Genomic DNA, 24,730 nt, shown 5'->3' with positions numbered 1-24,730 from the left:
CAGGGGAGAAATCTGTGCCTGGAGCTCCTTGCTGCTGCTTCTGGTGTCTCTCTTCTGTATGCCTGGGCATTTAGGCTGTGTAAATCATGTTTTACCCCACCTGGTACTTCTTTTACTTCTTTACATTGTTTTCCCTCTTTTTGTTACACTTTTTAGCTGTTAATAACACCCATTAGGCAGCAGAACTTGTGGCAGTGACCTTGGCTTTGAACTGTGCTCCCCTAAAGCAATTTGGATGTGATGGTGTCCCCCGGAGCAAAGAGGATCTCTGCCTCGCTCCCGCCTTCCTCACCACAAGCAGGGGTCCTGAGGTGTGCTGAGCAGGAAGGTGCACAGCCCCGCTCTGGATCAGCCCCTCAGGGGCTGCTTTGCCTCTCACCCTGACCCAGAGCAGTGCAAGGATGCGGGAATCAGCAGCCTCCGGGACCAAGCCTCCAATTAACAAATCTCCCAGTGATTGAAACCCTGAAAAGCAAAGGGTTGAAATCGGATATCGCGACCCGACTGTGGGAAAACGCAGCGCCCGGGAGGGACGGCGAAAGGCAGAGGAGGTGGAAGGGCTGGATGTCATCCCTCTGCTCGCATCCCAGCTCTGCGTCTTGTGTCTTGGGGACGGGCTGCCCTGCGCCGAGCGGCGGGGCCGGAGGTATGCGGGGAATGCGAATGGTATGCTTGAGTGGACAGCTTCAGAGCCAGGCGCGGGATGGCTCTCGCTGCCATCTGTTGTGAACCCCGCAGGCCCATAGCAACGGCGTCTCAGGAATGGGGCTGCTTTTTTTTTTCTTTTTTTCTTTTTTTTTTTCATAAAGAAATTCTTCGGCGCCCCCTTCCCCACTCCTGCATACGCAGCCTCATGAATAAGCGGGAGAGGGGCTGGGATTCCTGCTATGGAGCGATGCGTGCTGAAGGAGAAAAGGGGCTTACAGAGCTCGGCCTCTGGATGGTGTGGGGCGGCGTTCTGCTTTTCTGAGCCGTGACGTTCTAGGAACACGAGCCGATGTGTGTAATTTGTTGGTAATTGCCAAAATCTCGTTTGGTTCAAATCAACAGCAGGTCCGTATTTGCTGTGAGGTATTTTCAGTAGGTGTACAGCCACTCGTTTGTCCGTCTTGGTAAAACACAGACCTCTTTCGCCTTATTATTACAGATGCCAAGGTTACAACTGGCACAAATTACCCCACCTCACTGATTTGTTGTATGTGTCGTTTTCCTGAGGCCCCACAGCAGTTATGTTCTTAAAAGGCTTTGCTACAAAGTCAAGTGATGGGGTCGGATTCTTGGAAGCTACAGATAGCTCAGCATCACCAGTCTTTCGGAGAGATGCACATTGTTATACCAGCAAAGATTTTGCCACGTCAGAACCCAATCTCTTAATGACAACAGCTTGCTGATACCGTGCCACCTGAAGGGTTAATGCTGACCGAGCCTTTATTCAAGCAGCAGGGATAGGAATCAGCTGTGTGTGTCTGAGCAAACGGCTTTACTCCTTCCTTTTCCCTGGAAGTTCACCTCTGAAATGCAGACTTCTTTTCTCCCCACACCTTAACATTTTTTCCTGCTGGCAAGTGACTGTGGCCCCGTCTCTGCAAATTGCTCAACCGCTTGCCGTGACTCAGCGAAGTGGATTGTTTTTAGCCAAGCAATCTGATTCCTTTAAGACAAGGAATTCTGTGCTTAATTTTACTTCAGGGTTTCAAGAGGTGTGAGGTGAGGCATTAAGAAGTGAGGGCTATCGAACTTTTCCAAACAGCATATTGACTATTTTAGTGGTTCCTGCTTCTGTATTTCTTGCAATAACTACAGAAACTTGCAGAGAAACCCCCCTAGACAAGACAGGGGTGGTGGTCAGGGAACTTGCAGACTGAAAGAAACCTCACAGGCATTTCATGCCATTTGTGAAGATCTGTCATGCTAGAAATGAGGGAAGGAAAAACAGCAGCCCCCCTCCTTCCCAGTGCCCAAGGCTGTGTTTGAAGCTGGGCACACAGCTATAGTGGCTTGATCACAGGGAGGAGAGTATAATTTCAGTGAAAGCTGATAGCTACATGGAGGGGGATGAAATACTCCCTGTTACAGGTATTTATTATCACTTGACAGCTGTCAGTTTGCAGTAGGTGATTTGCCTTCCTGTCAGCTCTCTGAGAACTGGGTGTATTTGCCTAAGGTTGTAGAGAAGGGTAAAAATCCTGCTTTCAAGTGCAGGTATCATTTCACTGTGATAAGAAGGCAGGTAAAGCATTTCTTCTGCAAGACGGCTGCGGAGAACAGGCAAGTAAAGTCTTTCTGGACCTACCGAGATGGGAAAAAACAAGTCATTAAAATCTGATACCTACCTGCTTTTAATGAGAGAAACGTTGTTCGAAGAAACAATCCCAGCCCTATCAACACAGAACTATCTTCAGGAGCCATTAGCCTTTCACCTCCTCATATGTTTTTTCTTTTACTTTTTGATCTCTTTCAGGGAAAATGGCAAAGCTTCTGCAACAAGAGATTTAGGCTTTAGCTTTAATCAGCAGCTTACTGAGTCGTAACCGTGCTCTTACAGTCTTGCCTTTCCAGTAGGTGACCTGCAGAAGAACTAGGGGAGTAAGGCATAGAAAACAACATATAACATCAAGCACTTTGTGTCCCTAGTCATTCTTCTCTCTTCACTGGGCCCATATGGATATTTTTATAGGTTCTGCAGTGCTCCCTTCATCTCTTCTTCCCCAGAAGCTTTTTTTCAGCAGGTGGGGACCGTGGTCTGTTAGTTGTAAGCTTGAACTACAAGCACAGGCTGTAGTCTTGATGGATGTTATGAGCTCCACTGAGTAGACACTAAATCTGGTCAAATTTACAACAAGCTACCGATCTTAACTACTTTAGCATCAAGGTATCCCTTTTATTTATTCGTTTTGCTGTGTTCTTGAAGGCTGTGGTAAATATAAAATAAAATAATTCTGCCATGCACAGACACTCCCGCAGTAAGCTCAAGAAGAGGAGTTGGAGTGCTTTATTTTTTGGCAGTGGGATCAATAAAGGAGAGTTGTAGGCTCTATTAAGGTTCAAACTCATTTACTCTCTTCAGCATTTATTACAGTGTTTTGTACTTTGCTCCGTTTTGAGGAACGTTTTAAGATGATACCAGAAACGCCGCCTTAGTTCTTTACCGAGACAGAGTGCTATTGAACAGTTCATGTGATGTACAATAAACGCTTTGAAGGACCGCCTTCTGACTCAGGAGATCTGTGAAGCTTTTTGCTTTTCAGCTTTTCTTGATCTCATGATTCAAAACCTAGAAGATAAGTCAAAATTCTGCATATACTAACTGTGAAAAATAGAGTACTTTCATTCTACACATAGTTTTGGAGGCCTGATCATGCTTTTACATAGAGCATAATGCCTCAGCATAATGCAAAAGGCAGAGTCGTCTTGTGATACTCAGATTTCTCTTCCCTGTAAATATCACTTGCTCCCTGGCTTTTCCTGGCACCCTGTTACCCCTGAAAGTCCAGCCCATGGCATAAAGATGAAATCCATTCATCTCCCAGCTTTGCATGAGAGTACTTCAGCAGAAATCTGTCTCTGCAATAGTACTGCAACATTTATCATTGCATTATAATAACTTATCTGGGGGTGGGGGAGGATGGAAAATGAATCATTTCCTTTGGCATCATTTCATTACACTCTTCCATTCTGAAAAGCATCAAAGTTTCAGGAGTAGAGAAGAGAAATGGCGGCAGAAGAATAACTGTCTGATGAAGCCCCCTGCTGAAGGGGGAGTCCTCCCTCACGGTCAGTCTGCCTTTGTTCACACTACAAGGAGCTGGCCACAAAAGTTGTTAAATCACAAGAAAATTGAAGCCGCTAGTCTGCTTTGTTGGGGGAACAACAACTGATAGGTTCACACAGAAGCTTCCTCTTTCTTGAGCCCCAGAAATGCTTCCCCATTCCTAGCATCACAAGACATAGTGTAATTCTGGACTATCTCAGCCATTCCCTGATTTCAGATCTTGCTTCATCCCATGGCCAGTGCAGGCAGTTCAGCAAACAGCCTCTTGCTGTACCTGCTCGGACAAAACCCTCGTGACAGCAAATGTCATCGTGACTCCAAGTGGTGGCTGGCCCCAGGACAGGAGAACTGCTGCTCCAGTCTTGCCTAGCCAGTGAAGCTGGAGATGCTGGGGACAGTAACGATCGCCAGGTCTGTGTTAGTCTTCCTCTAGCAACCTGGTCCCATCCAAGAGTTTATCCACCATCTGTATTTAAATGCAGTCAGCGTGCCTGGTGAGAAAACAAGCTCTGTGTCCTCTGTCTCATGGTGTCCTGGGGTCCATTTCTCTACGTGAAATTCAGCTGCTGTTGCTGTTCCTGCACACAGCAGGTCTCCAGAATCATAGAATCACTTTGGCTGGAGAAGACCTCTAACTGCCAAGTCTACCATTAAACCCACATTGCTCCTGATTATTTTCTGCCTCAGCCCCAACACGCAGCAGTAGATGGTCTTTGATGCTGATTTTTTTTCCTGCATTTGTTTAATTCAGACTGGAATCTGTTTTAATTCCAACACAGTTCTGTTTCAAAAGTTATCCATCCTTAGTTCCTTTCCTTTCCATTCCTAACCTTTCCCTTATACAAGGAAAGCTTCTTTACTGAAAACAGAGGAGTAAAAAAGAATGTGAAACATATGTTATATATGAGATAAAATATATAACATATGTTATACATGAGATAAAATATATGCATATGTATGTAATACAATATATACATGTTACAATAATGCAATATATACATACAATATAATAATACAGTATATCCATATTTGTTCCAATGTGCTAGTTATCCATATTTCTTTTTCTTTCTTTTTCTTTCTTTTGTCTGTGGGTATCAAAAAGCAAAGAAATGCCAAGAATGTCTCATCCAATTGAGGATGCCCTGGCGTTACATTCAGAGCAACCCCCAGCAAGAGCTGTATTGCCCATAGATCTCCAAGCAGAAAATTGTACACTGTCTGGGACAATGCATCGCATTACAGACCTACACAAGGGCCACATTGCAGTCACGGTGGGAACCATCACTGGAGTCCCCTGGTTTGTTTGTGTGCACAAGAAGCATGCTTATAATATTGCTGTAACATAGCACTTTGCATCTAATTTAAGCAATACTGGGGCTTTTGTTTGTCTTAGAAGTTCTAATGTAAAGACAAAAGACGTAGTCCGGCCTGAAGTTTATGAGACATTACCAGACATTCATGTTCACACATACACGCTCCGTCAGAGGAATTTATGGCCATTACGATGTTCTCTAATGAGTACAAAATGAGACCATTACATCTTCACTTAATTAGTTTGACAGATTTTCATTTAAATATAAAAAGACTTCTAGTCTTTAGAGAACAAAGGGAAGGCTTTGTGTCCGGTGCAGTTTTTGACTCTGCTTTGCTGAAGCAGGAGGTTGGGGGTGACAAGTGAAGGGAGACGAAGCAGTGTGAATAATTCTCATCTTTTGATTTCATGTTGCCAGTTCTTTGCTGCTTTTCCAGTTCCCCTGGAGCACCTTGAGGAGAGTGATGTGATATGGTCCTTTGAGCTGCAGCCAGCACAGGCCAAGTGAGAACTTGGGTTTTTCAAAGCATGATGGATGCTTTGAGATTCAGGGGGGTTGGGGACACTAAAAATATTAGAGAGCGGCTGTGAGCCCTGAGTGAACTGTGCTCTCCAAACCTATTAGCTCACTCTGCCTCACTATCTCTCTTATCCTCTGGCCCAGCTGTCCCTTGAGAGCATAGAAAACATCGTGGTGAAGTTGCTGTGGGCTTACAGCCATCACGGTGATGTGTGTCAGCCCAGACTCTTCTTGAGCCTTCCCAAAAAAGCCTCGTGCTAGCACAGCTAGCCTTCTCCACACATGCCATAAGCTTTGTGGCGTGGAGCAGTCTGCTTTGTCTTTATCTGCCTGCCTGGGCATCTCCAAGGCAGGATCAGACAGCGTGCTGGTAAATAAATCTCATTGTCCAAAGGCATGTTAGTGTTACAAACAGTGTCAAACGTGGAGGTACCCACATGCCACAGGAGCAGGAAACATTCAGAGAAAACATGCCATAAAAACTGCTGTTGTCATGTGAAAAAATGTGGATGCTTCAGCAAAAATCTCATTTTTAGCCTATTTTGGAGGTATATTTTACTTGTAGTTATCATTAGCAAGGGGGCCAACTCGTAGGTGAACAAGTGACAGGCTTTCCTTCCCCCCCTGCCTTTTCTTTCTGTTCAGTGCTGCCATTTCACCCCGGAGGCGTAGTACAGCTCTGAGCACTCAGCAGCAGTCGGCCTCTCCACCTGTTTTTTCTGTTTCCAAAGAAAACCAGCCCTGGACTTAGCAAAGAAAGAGTCTAATCCTTGCATTGTGGACTTGGAGATTTCCCCTTTGTCTCCCGCTTACATGCAGGCATGATAGCATGAAAAGAGGCAGATAGCTGCCCAGACACACCCGGCTTTCTGCTTTTTATGGCGTTTCTTTAACAGGGCAGCTCTGGCAGTCCAAATTCTTCTGGGGAGCAAGGACCCTTTCATTATATGACTCTGCAGTTTTCTGTAGGCTGAGTGAGAAGTTTTGGTCAGCAAAACCTGCTGGCAGAAATGTTCATTCAAGTTTCAGAGACGTGAGGATTGCCCAGCAGTGTGTTTTAAGCTTCCTTGTAAGTGTGGTTACACTCTGTATGCTTTTTCCATAAGGGTCAGGTGAACTTGGTCTGGTAAAGAACACAGCAAGGTCTACACTAGCAGGCGTGTCTCCTGCAAAGGAGGTGTATTTGGGCCAGAGAGGGAAAAACACGGTGCACACATGCAAGTAAATGAACAAGAGCAAGCCTGAAAGAGAGGGCAGGCCATAAGGTAGCTCACAGAGACTGCTGCTCTGGAGACCTCATCTTTGCAATGTGTTGAGGAAGGCATTAGCAGAGGAAGCGACTGTCATAAATCCAAGGTATCATTTGAGCTTCATGTAGGCTAAGAGTAAATGGTCCCAGTTCTTACCTGGGGACAAAGCTGTGTGTGGAGTTACCTCATTAAAGAGGTGAGCCTAGCCACAGGGAATTACATAGTTCATGGCATGTTATTTAACAAAAATATAAATTGTCAGCCTAGGTACTGTCTCTTCTTTGTCTGGAAGGGAACCGAATGGACGTGTCCTTGCTCATTGTGCTGTCAGTGTCACATAATGCAGCGTTGGGGATGTGATGACATTGAGTAGAGATGTTTTTCACCTTAATAACATCAACCAGCTGGAACAATGTAACTTTTGCCACTGAAGCCATGCAGTGTGTGACCCCTGCTCTCCAGAGCCCTTGTGAGAGGCGTCCCCTCGGTGTGGTCACCGCGGGCAGTGGCACCTTACAGCATGCTCTCCATTTGCACTGAGCTCCTATCGCCCTAGGAGAGCCCAGGGATATGGTTTACACCATCACATCGAGCCAGATGATGAACAGCAGGTTTTGTGATACCTTGGATGTTATCATGGGACACCTTGAGATAACACTTAGTACCTCCTTTCCCAATTCCCTTACAGCCTTTGTTTCTTCCCGACATAGCAGCTGATTAATCTGAAACAACCTGGGGCTGGGCCTGGCTTCTGAAAAATGTCTTCACAGAATTTGCATAACAGAGAGCATCTAAAACACAAACCATTTTGAAGGTTGATAGTATTTTAGCAACATATGAATGACCCTTTCTGAAAAAGTCAGCGTTCCTTTTAATCTAGTGTTTTGTCACTTAACAAAATGAGCTGCAGAGTACACAGCACTGGCTCCTTTCAGTAAGGTACCTGGCAAACAGTGTGCCCTGAAGACTAGTTCTTTGAGTCTTATTTCAGTCTTGCATTATTTTTTTTAGGATTTTTTTTTTCCCAATATTGTTGTGCAGTGGCAAGTTCCGTTTCTTGGATACTTGGGGATTATAGAAAAAAAGAGGTTTTTTGTGTGTTTCTTTTTTTTCTTTTTCTTTTTTTTTTCCAAATTTTACTTATGGTGATTTCTCTTTGGAAAGGTTAGCAAGAGCTATACCAGCTTGGTCTGTACCATTTCACACACTTCTGCAACATCTCTTATGTCTCAGGTCCTTTGTCCTAGTTTATTCATCCCTTTGTATTCCTTATGCTCTAGTGGTGTCACTTCAGTTGTGATTTTTGTTCTTACATTGTTTATCATATGCAGTATTTTCTGTGACTCATAAACGAGCACTGGCTTAAATTCTCTCCTGTTTTTAGAGCCTATACATTGGTTTTGTCATCTCTGCTTGAGGAACACTACACATAACGATTTCCAAGGACGTTTCTGTACTAACTAGCAGGAATTCTTAAAAGTCACCAGTAGGTTCCCCCCAAATACTCACGTGCACATCGCACATCCAAACCAAACTTGGGTGGTGGTAGATTAGGATTACTGTAGGGTCAGATTACCCACCTCAGACCTGCTATCTACCACACCAGGTTAGTGCCCTTAAACCACATACAGATTTTGTTGCTGTTCATAACATGCCGTCTGTGGGGCCACAAAACACTCGCCTTTGTGTAAGCAGCCTATGTCCTTATCAGAGCTGACAAAGTTTGTTCCTCTGCAGGGTTACATGCTGGGACCCAGGGCTAAGTGCAGTTACTTTATTTACACATCTAAGTGCCTCTTGGCCGATGCTGGTAAATTTGTGGACCTTCGAGGTTCCCTGGGACATCTAAAAGCAGCTTTCGTGCTGGAAGGTCTTGCACAAATGCATCTTGGCTCAGCCATTATGACATTTCCCATTTCTTCCTTTAACCATTTAGAGCTTGAAACCAGCAGTCCTTTGGCTTTTTACAACTGTCGCATCCTAGGATATGCCTCCCTTATGTCCAACTGAGAGTAGGAAAAATTTTATTCACAGGTCATGCTCTCCCACGCTCTGGAACTAGAGCTGCTCTCTTATCATCACCAAGAAATTTATAGAGAGAACAAAGGCATTTTGCTGCTTCCACATGCTAAAACCTCCAAGGTGCCTGATGTTTCTCCTCAGCTCCTAGCATACCTGAAGTCCCTGTGCCACAACCTTACTGAAGACTGCCAGATCGGCTGCTAGTGTCAGGTCAGAGTCGAGCTTTTCACAGACCAAATGCAAACACAGCACTTCTCATATTCAATTCCAAACACTTTTATTCCATGCTGTTTAGCTCTGTTGCCCTTGCCTTTTTTACATGATCTAACAAAAAGGAGTTTGGGCCTAATGATGGATTAGTGCTAGTGGAGTTTGAACTCATCTTGTTTTTTCAAGTTATTCTTATCAGAGAGGCTGTGCTTCTGGAAGAGGAACAGCGGCTGCTCCTTTTTGGAAAGCTGACAAAAGCAGGAAATGATCAGCCAGCCCTTGACAACATCATAACTGAACATTTACTTTGAGCCACAGTGGGAGGGATCCGGACTCATAAATCAACCCATTAAGCCTTCAGACACACCGTTTTGGAATCTCCTAGTTTTTTTTGTGTGTGTTTTTTTTTTTTTCCTTCTTTTCTGCAGATAATTGTTTTATGGGCACAAGCTTCTTGATATTGTTAAATACAAGAGCAAGTGGTATTGCTCTAGGTCTGGAGTTGAGGCAGCAAGGGTCCTCCCTCTCTAGAAACAAATACCAGCAACTTCAGCTCTGGACATTTATTGACCATAAATACAAACTGACATGAGAAATCAATTTCTCAGGAAGGAAGGATGGTCATGTCTGTGTAGAAGAGGCGGAATTCGCTGAACAGGTTTAAGAACTTATGTTGAAGGAATTAAACCTCTTAGAGCTGAATAAGCAATTTCAGAACAACCAGATGTGTTCAGTGAATGTTGCCTTTCGCCTCGTCCCTTCAACAACATGGAAGCAGATGCTGATATTTCATAACATGATCTCTTTTTTTAAGAGATCCTAACAGATATTCTGGACTAACCTTTTTCAGACCACGACTATTTTCAGGTTGTGAGCTGGGGCACGGTCTCTTAGATCTCTGGGTGCTGTTGCTTCTGAGTTAGCAGACTTGGAGAGACATGGGGACTGGGACTTTGTCCCATTTTGCTTCCTGGATTACTAGCAAGGTGCATACAAAGATGTCAGGGAATGTCACCCCTCCTCCCAATCTCGTATTTGGTGCTTTGCAAAGAGCCTTTGTGGGACTGTTCAGGGGCAAAGAAAAACATGAGCCATCAGCACTTAGCATCATTTCAATCTAGGACTAAGACAGCTGGTGTTATTTTTCACTGTTTACCCAGCTCTAATCACCTTGGAAGCTTAAGGAAAGAATAATTAACCTACTTTATCTGCTTTTAAAAAGTCAGCAGTATGGCCTTCCCCAATATAAAGCATTAAAATAAAAGCCTGGAGTTGCGGTGTATAAAGTCTGATTACTAGGTGTGCCATTTCAGACTCCTGTTGGATTGCTATAATGATGGGTAGCTGCTTGCTCTTGGGGCAACTTTGTGCAACTTGGTGTTTTGCTTTGTGTAGGCATTGGCTGGGAGCAAAGATGGAGTGGAGTGCAGCTTAGCAATGCAAACATACGCCACTGGGCCGGTTCTCTCATAGAAAAAGGGACGGAAACGTTGTGACTTGGGTGAAGTGATGTCCATTTAACCTGGAGGACAATACAAGTCAGCATTCTTCCTTCTGTACTGCATTTTTCATAGAAACAACGTAGGAGCTTAATGCTCAGAGAAAGCATAAGCCCGTTTGGTCTGTGTCAGGCTGCATGAAACTGCTGAAGGAGAAAGATAAATGGTGGCTCCCCACGAAAAAGCAAGACCTGTAGAAGTTCCCATTGCTCACAGACAAGTGCCATGACTAAAAAGGAATCTACTGCTCAGAGAAGCACTTGCTTAGTCCATAAACAAGCTTGTGATGGTAAGTGGGCCCTAGAGTTGCAGAGGAACCTGCAGGCTGGCCAGCCTGCAAACTGACAGCCTCTTTCTCTTATCAATCTGATATAAACCTGCAGAGCTGAAGGGACAGTGGTCTCCGTGCCCTCTGCTCTCTGCCCCTGTGCTTGCAGGGCTGGCTGGTAGGAGGGCAGTAGGGTAGGAACCAGATCATCACCACTGAGTAGAAATGAGTTTTCTCCTTTTTTCATGGTTGTTAGGGGGAGATGAGCTCAAGTGTTAGGGGCCAGGATGCCTGGGTTTCCTTTCTGGCTGTGCCACGTAACCACTGTGAGACGAGAGGCAAGATGTTTACTTTTGTGTATTTGCATTTCTCCGTCTGTGCAGAGTGTGCGGCTGGCCTTCCTATAGGTGAGGGGTGTTATGAGGCTTAATTACCATGTGCAAAGCACTTCGCAAAATACATTGCACTGCTGAAGGTATGAAACGTCAATTAAAAGGAAAAAATGAAGCCTTTCTCTCTAATTTTCAGAGGAATGTCTTTGTACTTTGACCTGGTTGTTGTAACCGCAACCCAGAAGATTTTCCTGCTAAGTAGGTGGCGAGAAGAAATGCTTCTTGACAAGAGAAAAATATTGCCTTCCTCAGCCTCGGTCACCCAGGAATGAGTATTTTGAGGCTAAAACAGGATCGAATGCTCCACTCTTCTCCTTCCCAGCCAGGCTGTGGGAGCCCCCAGCTCTGCTCAGCCCTGCACACCCAGGAGCAGGAAGACACGTGTTATAAGGGAGGGTGCCTTGTATAGCAGGACCTTGCTGTCGGTGGTGAGATGCAGCATTCAAACTCGGTGTAGCTGGCAGGATGCTGTCACTTCCTTACCTCTCTGCTTCACAAGAGGTAAGGAATACACTGTAGGGTTGGCCTGCTGCTCAACCACGAAGCATTTCTGCCATGGAGGAGATCTCAGGGAACCACAGCTTTGAACCATCCTTTATATATCTCTCTGTTTGTTTGAAGTTGAAGATAAATCATAAGGCATAGGGCCGGAAGCCATTTTACAGCTCATGGTATGGGAATGGGTGTGTGTGGGCGTGCGCGCGTGCATTGCTTCATAGGAAGCCCAAAGAAAGCCCTGGTTGTTTTGTGTGCTTCTATAAGGAGACAAGAGAAGGGGAAGAAACGCTGAGGAACAAGGAGTTCAGTTTTGCTCTGCAATGATGTCCAAATCTTTTATATTTTTTGTATGCTGCACGCTTTACCTGCAGAAGTGCAGCTGGTCACTTAAAGCAGGCTGCAGGTAAGACTTTGGTGGAAGTAGGGAATTAAGAGCCTCTTCTACATGTGTTTAGGGAGACAACATTAATTGCTGGACCGCCCCTGAGAGTGCTGAACAGCCTGAGAGGCTGATGGATCTGTAACACCAAGCTGGGACATCTCATGAAAACAGGTTTTCCTGTAACATGTTCCTCCCAGCCTCTCCAAATGGTGTTCCTGTTTCTTTACATCCCTTGTGTGCGCATACTGCACACAGCACGTCCAGCCTGCGATGCATGTGGGCCACCATGAAGCCACTGGCAATTCTTTCCAAGGGCTTTTGCCTTATTGACGTGGACACGAGAGGAAAAACAAAGGGATAGACTGGGGAAAGCAGAATAGGCACAATGGAAGAAGGGGCTGCAAAGCTACCGCCGCGTATGTCTCAGCACATTTTCCATTGCTAAGGCCTCTTCTCCTCCTTCTGCAGGTTTACATGGGCACCCCCTCCCCTCATGACTGCAGTGGGACTAATCAGACAATAAGGATTACCCATGTGAGTAAAGCTTGCAGGCCTAAACTGCTCAATGCTGCCCATACTCAGGTTTGTTCTTCCCAGCCTTGCCATAGCCACCTCCCGTCCCTGGAGATGGGCAGAGGAGTATTTTTCAGGGCCCTGAGCTTTTCAGCAGCAGTCACAAGGTTAATGGGAGCTGTCTTCTGACCTTCTGACCCACAACATGCTCTGGGGTGAAAGGTGCTTTGTTCCTTGTCCCAGTTTTGTCTGAGCCTCTGACAAACGGACATTCTGAGGAGCTAACGTGCTGTTCAAATCACGGAGAGAAAGGCCCAGCAATGTCAGCTTTATTTGGCATTAATGACTGACCCTGAATTTCTGCTTTAGCAGATGGTAGGTTGGATCAGCTCCTTTGCAGTGTCCTACATCTTTTTTTTCCAAAAGTCTCGTGGTCACCTTCATAACCTGATCCCTATCCAGTGGATGCTTGATCAGTTCTAGTCCTGCGATGCTTTGTTGAAAACAGGTAGCTCAAATGAGGGAACTGAGACGACACTTTTTAAAAAACAAACAAGCAATCCCCTTTGTGTGAGCTGGAGGCAGTGAAGTGCTGGATACTGCATTGGCCTTGGAATCGTGACACCGGCTTGTAATTATTGCTGGTTGTTACCTGCATTATTGTACTTCCAAGGAGCCCTGCTGTGGGTTAGGAACCCAGGGTGCTTACTGCCATAAAAGCAGAGCAAAAGGCAGAGTCAGGCCTTGAGGCAGCAGAAGTCTCCAGGTATGCCCTGTGGTATCAGGCGGGCCTCATCAGCCCAGAGGGCATTACGGCCATCCTTGTGGCCCTGCAGCCTCCAGGGCTGATTGAGTAGATCGTGTTTATTTGCTCTACAAGTGTCCTGCCCGTGATGTTAGAGCACGCAGTTACTTGGCCCAAATACATTAATTTTGGTAGTGACTTTTAGTGTGGAGTATTTGAGTTTGGATTGGAGAAGCGCTGTGTGGCAGAGCAGCAGTATTGACCCGAGAGATGCTCTGGAAGAGGCCATTGCAGTCGTGACTGTTGCAGAGATTTGTCTTGTGCAATAGAAGGGCTGTACCAAATGTTTTCCATCCTCTGTGAGATTCTGCCTGTTTCTCTACTGTAACAAGAAGCAAATGAGATGGTCACATTTTTATGACAATCACACTTTCCATGTAATTTCCAAAGATTTACAAAGAATTCACAAATAAATAAAGAGATGCCATTTTAATAATCTCATCAAGGAGAAATGCAGCTCTCTGTGAAGGTACGGTATCACTTGTGCCTATTGGGTATGTGAGGTTCGATCTCAAAGCAACACTCAGCAGAAAGTCATGAGCTTTCCTGTGTGTTTATGCACTGAGCTGCGTTCTCTTAATCCCATCTGCATCAACAGGTTGGTGGTATGAAGAAAGCATTTGCTTTTGAGAAAAAAGTAATTTCTTCCGAGATTGTTTTTTCATCAGCAGGACATCAGCTAGCTCTAGCTGTTATTAATAACGCTTCTGAAAATGGAAATTTTGTGAGAAGTGTTGTAAGGTGACAATCACCAGTAGCTACAGTTCTGCAATGGCCAGAGGTGGCATAACTGATGCTGGCAGCTTTCCTCTGCTATACACTGGTTATGTGCTTAGGATCAGACATGTGAGACCCCATTCTATTCCCAGCTCTGCCATGCATCTCCTGGCCGGCACTGGGTGTGTGCTTTGCCTTTTCCTAAAGAAAAGACCAGGGCAAGAGCTAAGCATTATTTTTTCATCATTAAAGTGTATGTAAGGGGATCTCACTTTAATTTCAGAGTCATTAAAATATCTTCTGTCAGGAAACTTAACAGGCAGACATCTTTCATCTAACTTGCCCTTGTGTGTGTGTGCTTATGAGATTTTGTAACAAACTGCTTTTTTTAAGAATGAATAAGGGTTCAACGTTACCATAAGCTGCCCAGGAATTCTGAAGGATCTTATCTTTTTAATGAAAACAGCTCCACTGTAAACCTTCTGTGAGCCCCGAGTTCATGCTGTCACATTTCAGGTTCCTTACACACATTTGCTCTCAGGGGCTAGTGTTCAAAGACAGATTCGCCAAGCAAAAAAAAAAACCTGATGAACAGACTCTTGTTTTTCAGTGCACTGCCACTCTGGCTTCCCCTCAGGGAGATGAAGAGCACGGTACAATAGCTGTTGTGGTTGCTTGTTGGCTGAACAAAGCAAATGTAGCTCGTGCTGGAAGGAGGTGGTACATCAAAAAAAAAAAAAAAAAAAAGAAAGAAAGAATTACTTGACTGCTAGCCTTTGTGTCTAAGGCTAAGCCAAACAGGGTTCCTGATGTCCTGTCCCAGGACATGTAAGAGCCATACATACTGACCACCTACCTGTATCACCTGGCATGTTGGTAGGCCCAGAGCATTAGGTGATGTCTGTTCCCTGAAACCAGGGCTCGGATTTGTTCCTGAGGTCAAGGGACCAGCTTGCCTCTTTGCCAGATTGGAAGCACAACCTTTCCAACCAGTTTGTCAGGTCAATTATTTAGCAACCTGCTTTGTTTATGCTATAAAACTTGGCTCCTGCATTGAATGTGGATTGCCGGAGGGCACAGGAACAACAGGGTGAGTTGCTTTAAATCCTGTGCATAAACTGCATTAGGCCTTAGAGATGCGAAGAGAAGGCTCCTCTCCAGCTGATAGATGTATTCTCAGTCACATTCCTGTGACCCTGGTGCAGGAAACAGGCAGAGCAAATGGGGCAGAATCCAGCCCATGCGTTTTGTTACAATAGCTAGAGGTCCAGAGCAGAAACCAAAACACATTCTGCACTGCTGGAGATTAAAGGCAGGCGGACAAACAACAGGGACTTTAACTCCCCACAGATCTTCCATCTAACATTGTCTTTAAACCCATTAGGGTTTCTCCAACAGAAATGAGGGTGAATTAGAAGGAGATTTTTCTTGAAACCCAAGCTAAAGATTTTTCTTGAAACCCAAGCAAATCCCCATAAGTTCAGTGTGAGCTGCTCCAAGCGTGGAGGTCATGAGGGTTTCCTTACGCACAAGCACTGGCATAGTTAAAGGTAAGCCAGAAATGCATGATTTACACTTCAGTCTGGCTCTGACCTGTCCCAGAGTCTGAAAATTGCTCCACTCATAGTTTCACCACGTTTGTTGCTTACTGGGGATTTCTGTTGGGCTGCCCAAGTAAAAGGGCACGTTGCCTGCAATCAGGAGTTTCTAACGCAGCACAAAGTGCCGGCAGATCACTGCAGGCGTGCCGTCTGCTTGCAGTGCTGCCATGAGGGTGAGCAGCAGACCCAGCTGCAAGGCTTACTGAAATCGCTGGTTCCCCAGTGGCTCAGTCCTGTGCGCCGCCAAACATTCTGGTTTGATCCAACTTTTAAGATCAGGATCAGCTTTGAGAATGTGAGTAGATCCACTGAAGTGATCTGGATTACCTGTGGGGGGACAGGACACACAGCCCTGCAGGATCAAGCCCTTGGCTAGAGAGGCCACGTCCTGGAGGAAGGGGGAGAGAGAGGTGACAGCCAGCACTCCTGTCACAGCATAGCACCCTGGAATTTAGGGCAAAAGCACACTGGACGTTTTTGTTTAATGCCAATCCGCCTGAAGTCCTCAAACTGTTCAAACTGAGAGTAACAAAGGAGGCTAAAACCTCTAACAGCAGCTTCTCTCATTTGCTGACAGCAGCGTCAGGCACAAAATCAAATTCTTTCTCTGTGTCAGGTAAGTCAAAGACTGTGGAGTCCCCCAGAAGGGAATTCTTGAGGATTTATGTTCCATCAGCGAGACGAGCGATAATTAAAGACTGAACATTTCTTCTAGGCTGGGAAACAAGAAAGAACCTTCTTAATTCCTTAAATTCCTCATACCAGCCTGTAAAATATATTCCATTCATGCCTGTGTCTTGCTGCTTGTTCTCTCTGTGTCTCTTTCTTTAGTATTCAGCCACCTGTTTGTAACCAGTGTCCTGCAGGTTCTCAGAGTGCCTTTCTCCTCCTCCCTCTCTGCCCTTGGTCTTGTTGCTTTGACACTGAGGCCTTGTTGTCTGCGAGAGACAGTGCATTGCAGCCCCCTGGCTTGCCGGGCTCCCATAACTTCATTCTTGGAAAGTTTCTGAGTTTCCCGGGTGATAAAACATGTGCAACATTTGCTCTGACCTGAATCATTTCTGAAGGCATTCAGCCTTGTTTTGTCGTGAAGGTTGCTCAGGGTGGGTGGTGGGGCATGAGAATTCCCCCGATGGCAAGTCCTGAGAAGTGTCGGGAAGTCGCTGCCCGCACCTTGCACACCGCAGGGTCAGCTTGAGGAGTTTTTTAGCATGTGCTGAAAAATGTATCAGATGCACTGTGGGGTGAGAGACACCAGCAGGACAAATGAGCCCATGATGGGATTGGTTGTTGCTGCCTTCCCTCGGTTCTCACCAACAGGGAAAAAAAATGGAAAAGAGGGTAAAAACCCAAGCCCCAGCTCTGTACATACAGCAGCTATCAAAGTGACACAAATCCCTACAATTACATCTTGGGATATCTTTGCTACACGTGTAAAAACCTCCAGTTATTCACTGGAGACCAAACTAATGAATCAAGCAGGACACTATTTAACTGTTAAAAAAAAAAAAAAAAAAGGCAACAGAAACAAAAAAGCCACTGGTAAATAACTCTGGAATGTTGTGAGTTGACTGCGTGGGATTTTTTTCTTCCACCCTGCATTATTTATCCCCTTAAAATAAATACCACATGCACGATGGGTGGCTCAGGGCTTTACAGAGCCTTACAGAGAGCGTTTACTAACAGTTCTCAAGCAATTACTTTGGAGTCTGATTCTGTTCTCATTTATTCTGGAGTGAATGGGAAATAACTGTATGCACGGCATGTGTATTTCCCCTAACTCAGTATGCACCAGGGAATAATAAGACAGTGAATGTCTGGCCTTTGGAAAGGTCTTGATCTGGACTTTGGAGATCCAGGCCACTCCAAATACTCTCCTGTCATTTTTTGTAGTTTTTGTTGTACTTCTTGTGCTGAAAGGTCTCCTAGCATCGATCCACCGGCTTCAGTGATGACACGCTACATTTCTGCTCCCAGCCCCAGCTCCCAAGACCAGCATCACTTCCAGCAGAAATGAAAAAGCTTCAGACGGTGGCCTCAGTTCTGAACTTCAGAAATATTCTGTCACGGGTCCTTTGCAAAACTATTCCACACATGGCACATTTCTTTAATGGCTTACATAAAACACTGGAACAGAACCAAAACACTGGTTCTGAACATCCTCAAAGTTGGAGATGGGCTGTTTTCCTCCGCGAGGTTCTGGGAACTTGCATTTTCATGCATCTGTACTCTTGAAAGCATTGTATTCCTATAACTGAGTGAGTCAGTGGTTATGTTGCTGGGTCTTCCTGGCAGCCCAGGACTCAGCCAGCAAACCAAGAAAGCACATCTGGATCTCTGTGACAGACCTAGTGGAAACTGTTCCCTCAACCCTTCCAGAAGGAAAGAAAAGAAGAAAAATGAGGAATTTTGAAGACTAAAAGCCATAATATTTCCAGTCTTAGTAACTTGCTGTCCTACTACCTTTTGAAGTGAGGATTTCAGGACAGATATATCACACTTTCACCACAGTTTACCTGCCTGAGAGAAGAGGTAGGACATCATCAGAGGGGTTGTCTACTCAAAACAAAACATTTCTTTTTAGATGGAAACTTCATTTCATCCTAGAAACACGTGAAAACTTTGGACCAGGATCGTTTAGCAGCCAGGCTCCTGTTGTACACGTTGACTTTGCCTTTCATCTCTGCCATCAGGAAACAGGAAGGCTCGTAGCTAACATTACGCCAAATTAACAGACGGGGTTTTAATGCAGCATCAGTTATGTATGAATACTTGCAGAAGGAATCACAGTCTCGCTTTGAGCGAAGCTTTTGGGCATGCACTTCAGAATTAGCATGAGGACAAGTGCCTTCTTGAGTTGTCTTGGAAGCAATGAATGCCACGTTGCCTTTATTTTCCCCCAAACTAGCTGTAAAAATAAGAAAAAATGTCTGTGACAGGTAACTCAGAAACTTACCAGGTGTGAACTTTGTCACAAAGGCAGTAATCAGGCTGAAGAAAGCTGCTAAAGAAAGATTAGCAGCAATTGCATGCTGTGATGCCCTATGAACTTGTCGGGAATTTCTTTGATGTGATATTGTGAGGCTTCACATTTTATTGCTAAACCTTTCCAAGAGGAGAAGGAGCTTGTGCAGATCTGTCACTACCACTGCTTTAAACAAAATGCATCACCCAGGTAGACACTTCTAGAGGAGAAAGATTTATGTGGGGTCTAATGACCAAAGAAAACTCTGGTTTTGATCTTTGGAAGTAACAAGATCTTGCCCCTGAGATGCCCTCCTCTCACAAACCATTTTGCCTCCACAGGATCAGGGTTTTGCTGTGACACAGAAGGAAGAAAACAGGCTGTGTGATGGGAACTTCAGTGCCCTCAGCAAACATCTGATTATCTGTTGGAAGGAAAAATATGTTTTTCCATCTGGTTATGGGTTGTGAGGCTGCCGAACGCAATTTGCTGAGCAGAGTTGTGTACAAGACAGTAGGGTCACAGTCTTGTTCAGCCTCTCATCAGACAGGCACCTCAGCCTCCTGCGTTCTGGAAAGCACGTAAGCCTCTCTGTCACCCTGAGCCCGTGTGTGTGTCTTGTTATTGTGGACTTCAGTCCGTGCTGCAAATGAAGCACACGTACAGAGCACAGACACGTGCTTAACAGCCAGCACTGGCTTCAAGCACCCTCTTGAATTAGGATTCAGAAGTAGAAGCTGATAGCTCTTTCCATTTTCAGGCTGATAGGGTGCAGGAGAAGGTTGGCAAGAAAGATCGTGCTCCTGTTCTGCATCACGGGTAGGAACGGGTCTGACCTGCAAAAGGATCCTAAGTGCTGGCACAAGAGTGAACTACTTTGCCTGTGGGATAACTGAGTGAAAAGTTGTGTTGGAAGTAAGGCATCATATCAAAAAGCCAAGAAATGCTGTTTTCTTTAGAAATACGGAGACTCTCAACTATGACAGGTTGCATAATTCGAGTTTCCCTCTAAGTTCTCTGGTTCTCAAGACACCAAGTCAGTATCTTTGGTGAAATCCTCCGAGATGAGCTGTTCCTGCAGTGAGTCCCGTAGACATGAAAGGCTGGTGATCAAGATGAAAGGCATTTCCGAGGGACTTGGGCCCCGCTGGAAGGCACTGGTAACCCAAGATGTGTTTATCGCAGCTGGCTCTCAGTCTGTACTGAGAATGCTTTTGCTTTAGGATTAAAAGTAAGGGGGTAGCTGGTAGTGTTTTAATTACTGCAGCTTCATTTCACAGCTGGCCACAGTTTCTGTACAACTTGTGTCTTCTGCGTGCTTACAAAACTCGAACACTGTCAGTATTTATAACAATCCATGCTTTATCCATAAAACAATAAAAAAGTCTCAGCTGGGTGAGACTGGTAGAGGTGCTCACTGAGTAGGATGCACTCTTAAAAGAGAGATGTCACAGCATGTGTGCTAGATCATGGACTCTTCCTTACCATAAAAAGCATTTGAATCAGAGCTTGCTCATGTTTTCGGTACGCAGAATAATTCAGGTTAAGAAGCCAAGCACAACTTTTATGTTGCAGTGAACTGAAGTTTACATTGCCTTAAAATATTGTGCTGCCTTCTCAGCTGCTGGAGTGCTTCTGCTTCACTCGTTGTTAGCTGGCTTTCTTTAATTCCTTGGAGTTGCACAATGCATTTCCTAGTCACATTGTGTGTGCCAAGACCCATGCTTTATTTTCAACATCACGGTTACCTTTGCGACTGCTTCTTAGGATTTCTCTTTATAATAGAAGTGATGGCTTGGTGAACGTTGAAGAGCAGCATGTGCTGAGAAATGCCCAGTACTGGCACCACCGCTTACCTGAACTGAACCCGTGGCAGAGGCAGATCCTGCTTCTTCTCCCGTGTTTTATGGGAGCTGGCAAATTGGAGCCAAGAACCAGAGCACATTTCATTCCCCTTCCTGTGCAGTGAACTGTCTTGTTGGGCACTATTAGCAAGGCCATGGTTAGTGTCCCCAGTGATCTTTAATCCAGATGCTTTCAGCATTAGCAGCTTCAGAGATGTGTACGATGAAGAGAAGGGACCATACCTGGGTAACTTGACAGAGCAACTGGCTACCTGGCAGGCAAGGGACCAATGTAATTAAAAACATTCCTGTCTGCAGCACCAGGCTTCTGAATGTGTCCTGGCTGGCTGTAATTAGGGGTGTCGAGCAGCTGTATTGTTTCTGGAGTGGAATTATTGGTACCTTGGTTATTGGTACCTTCCTTGCTTCTGGTCCTCCTGTTTTATGATGGCCTATTCTTTGTGATGTCCCGAGGAGTTGACTATCAGCAGTGATCAGGGAAGGAGGAGAGCAGGAAGCTGTGTGGGCAGGTTGGAGATCAAAGGAGCGCACTGCCCTGCTGCTTCTATGCTCTTTAAAGCAAGCATTTTGGATTTCAGCACATCATTACTTAGGCTCAGAGTGGACTGATCTGTTACTAATGCAGTGAGCAGATACAGTGCCCTTGTATGGGGAGGGGAAAATAGCCATGAATTAGCAAATACACGGTGTAGCAGGACAGCGGGAGGGCAGGGCAGAGCTCGCTTGGGGAAATTAGCACGCTTGTCCCACAGCAAGGTCCCCCGAGCAAGCACAGAGGATTACTTTAAACTGCTGGATTACTGCGAGCTCCGGCGCCGAGCCTGCAATGTGCTTGCACTTTCATTTTGCTCAGCCCTGTTGCCCAGCCCAGCCCAGCCCTACAGGCCAAGCTTTCAGTAAAAAAGGGATCCTTATCTCCTTTCCTTTTCCAAAATTCCTGAAAGCCTGAGCAGGGCTCCTTGAAGTCAGTGGGTTCTGCAGACCGCTTTGCACTTTTGAAACTCAGGTCGTGAATTTAGGCACCTGCCTTTCGAAGGTCTTTATACATTTTGCAGTGCTTCTACTTGCCTATCTATAGGACCTGTATGTCCAACAATTTGTGCTTGCTTCAGATTCTGGAACAGGGGGAGCGGCTGAAAACTCCCATCTTACAGGAAAATCTCATTTGATTAAATGCGGATGGTACATGATGGCCCTAACTGAGCCAGTGACCTTCAGAATTCAATAAGGAATGAAATCATTTTCATAAACATTTTATGGTTTCCCTGGTGAGAAAATTAATGATTTAATTTGATAGGATGGTACCAAATATGCACAGAAAGGTTATCATGTGTGATGCCGTAAGGTGACCTTTCCTCATCAGGATTCCCTTGTCTTCCTTTCTCTGGATTTCTCCTCTGTGGTTTCTCTTTTCCCTTACTAGTTTCAACATCCTGCTCCTTGCCTTTTCAATCTCTTTCTCTTCCCCTCTGGTGTAGGTGAGAAGCAGCATCAGAAAAGGAGAACAGGGACCAGAGTTACAACAGCTTTTCCCCAGTTGTCAGCACCGCACTATCGCTCTGTGCAGGGAGGGAAGGGACTTTCCCAGGACTGCTTCTCATCGCTGGAGGAGAAGAGGCAATATTGGAGGAGGCAGTATGGGAGCCAGGAAGGACCAAGCTCTTACCCAACTCCAACTCCTTTAGTTCCCAATGTAAGGGCTGGGTTGGGAGCACTTGTAGGTGTGGTTGTGAAACTGGCAGTAAAATCTGTTTCCAATCTCTCTTTGTGAATATCAAGAGATCACACAGGTTGGCTGATCAAAACCAGAAAAGGTGTGAGAACTGCTGTCTTGCCCCGTTTGTTTTTATTATAATTTCCTGAGGAGCCGCGACTCTGCCGTGAAACTGAAATAGCAGCTTTTAAAATTAGGTATTAATTAGAACATTTCAGGCCGTGAAGAAATTGTCAGTGCGGGGCTGGGACAAATCATCATTCCTCTGTGCAAGTCTGTGAGGCTGCACTGATCTGCTGGAGCACCTGCCAGCTTGGGATCCCTAAGACACGGGGGCCTCCCGTTAGCTTCATAACGGGTGGCGCTGCTTTTGTAAGGGGGAACAAACAAGTCAGCTGCTCACTCTTACATGCCTCCTGCTTTTCCTTTCCTGTTTTAGTCACCTTGCTCTCTTTTACTCTCGTCTCACCAGCTCAGTGCCTGCAGCAACTGCAATTAGTGCAGTGTGAGTGTACAAGCTCTGGCTGTCTGACTCCTGGCCACTGGAGCTCTGTCATTAGCGGCTGCCTGTTAAAAGGGTGAGCAAGGCTGGCTCCCTCTCCTTCCTGCCCCTGGCCTGCCTTCCCATGCGCAGCCTCACCTTCCCCGTCACAACCTGCAGCGCTGATGGTGAAGGCGCTTCGTTCACCCTCCTCGCTGACGGCAGCCTCACGATGCAGTCAAATCTGCACGCGCTTAAGAAGATCCTGGCCTTCTGGACTGCGTCGCGACGGTGCGTACCCCAGCGCTGCGGGTGTAGTGAGCTTGGGTTTTGGTGATTTTTACAGTTTATTTGGAGTTTTGCGCCCCACGTGGGCACACCAGTTCTTTTGCAGAGCGCTCCCCGGCAGGCCTTGTGTTGTGGCTTCCTCATCTTGCTCCCTTTGGTGCCCGTTGCGGGTATTTCTCTTCTGCTACTTCTGTCTCTCTGCCTTGTTTTGTAAGGGACTGGACGCTCAGGGACGTGGTGAGCTGGGACATTGAATTTTGCAGTCGCCTCTCATCCAGGTTTATGTTATTTTCTTCTTCTTTTAAGCATGAAGCTGTATAGGTGAGCACAGGCTTAAATCTGTTGGTCTGAGGCAGCCAGCAGTGCATAGGAAATGGCATTTTTCTGTGAAGCAGTTCCAGTCTACCAGCAGCCACGTGTGAATGGTCCTGCCGATGTGCCAGTTTGCTTTCTTCATTTACCTTGTGCACGGTCCTGCAAAGGCTTCTCAGTCTCCATATTGTGGTGGTGTGCTTCTGCTGTCAAATACCTCGTCACGGATGGTGAGACAGCACCCCGGCACATTGGGAGGTGATTGCAGGTGATCACTCAGACAAGTCCTGTGTTCACTCGTTTTGAGTGTTTAACCAGCAGCCACGTGAAGTGCGCAGTATTTGCTGCCGTGCTGTTGGTGTGTTTGTTCAGGGGGCATGTGGCTCAGTCGCTTGCTGAGGCACGAGAAGCAGCAGGGAGATCTGGTTTTGAGACCCAGCACAGCCGGGTCTTCTTTACAGTCTTTCTTCTAGAAGATGATCTGCTTGGCCTTCCCAGAGATGCAGAAGTAGCCACGGTGGTGCTACATGTTTCCACCAAACAGCAATCAGTACCAAATGATGCCAGGTGTGGAGCAGCCTTGCTTTATAGCAATGCCATAGCTTATAATTCAGTCTTACCTTTATAAAATGACACTACTTTTCTTGGGGTCCAAGTATTTGGGAATTGACGTACAACTGGCTGAGCTCTCAGATGAACGTAATATCCATGACAATCCGAAGGAAAACAACACGAACTGCAGCTTAGACATACATAAAGCCAGGCATTTTTATTTAGATGTCTAAGATTTTCGATGTTCTACTTGACTCTAGATTGAGTCATTCTCCCCCACTTAGAGATTTGAGTGCTTCATTTTTGTTATTTACCGTATGTGTTAAGTGCGAGTTCCTCTGCCTGGCCCGTTCCAACGCAAACAAGCCACAATTTCTGTTAGCGATGGAAGCTAACGAGCTTAATTGCCTGACAGCACAGCATGCCTGACATCACGGCATCGCAGCATCAGTGCTGTGATGCTGAGCTGCTCCTGGGGCAACCGTAGCAGAGGGCTTTGCCTCTGTCAGAACACGGGGCTGAATAACAGCCATGGGAAATGGCAGGGGAGGTTCTGAACCTGTCACTGCAAAAGGGTTGAGCAAATCAGTCAGCACAAAGCGGCAAGACCTGTCAATGCCCCTGAGAGATTGATGCTAAAGGAAATTGTTGCCTTCCACTGAACTGAGCCTCAGCCTTTTTTTACAGGGTGTTAGCCACGTCTTTGCTTTTCTTTGGCAATTTGGAGCACCTGCAAGGTGCTCAGAGCTTGGGGCCAGCTCTTACAAAGGATGCCTAGGAAGAAGAGAAGGA

General features: G+C 45.8%; 1 protein-coding gene across 3 annotated transcripts in view; it reads left to right on the top strand.

The window, feature by feature from the left end:
• The window catches only part of SHROOM3 (shroom family member 3), a 144,365-nt gene that overhangs the window by 62,162 nt on the left and 57,473 nt on the right, over nucleotides 1-24,730 (top strand). Inside the window, exon 2 of one of the 3 annotated variants that reach the window (XM_068679243.1) lies at nucleotides 12,594-12,659. The exons of the other annotated variants lie outside the window; for them this stretch is intronic. Coding sequence (XP_068535344.1) covers nucleotides 12,658-12,659 — 2 coding nt within the window. The 5' untranslated portion in view covers nucleotides 12,594-12,657. The remainder of the gene's footprint in view (nucleotides 1-12,593; nucleotides 12,660-24,730) is intronic. 3 annotated transcript variants of the gene reach the window in all.

This window comes from Anas acuta, chromosome 4, assembly GCF_963932015.1.
Source record: "Anas acuta chromosome 4, bAnaAcu1.1, whole genome shotgun sequence".
NCBI lineage: Eukaryota > Metazoa > Chordata > Aves > Anseriformes > Anatidae > Anas > Anas acuta.
The sequence above is the reverse complement of the archived record's forward strand: the minus strand, read 5'-3'. Positions and strand labels throughout refer to the sequence as shown.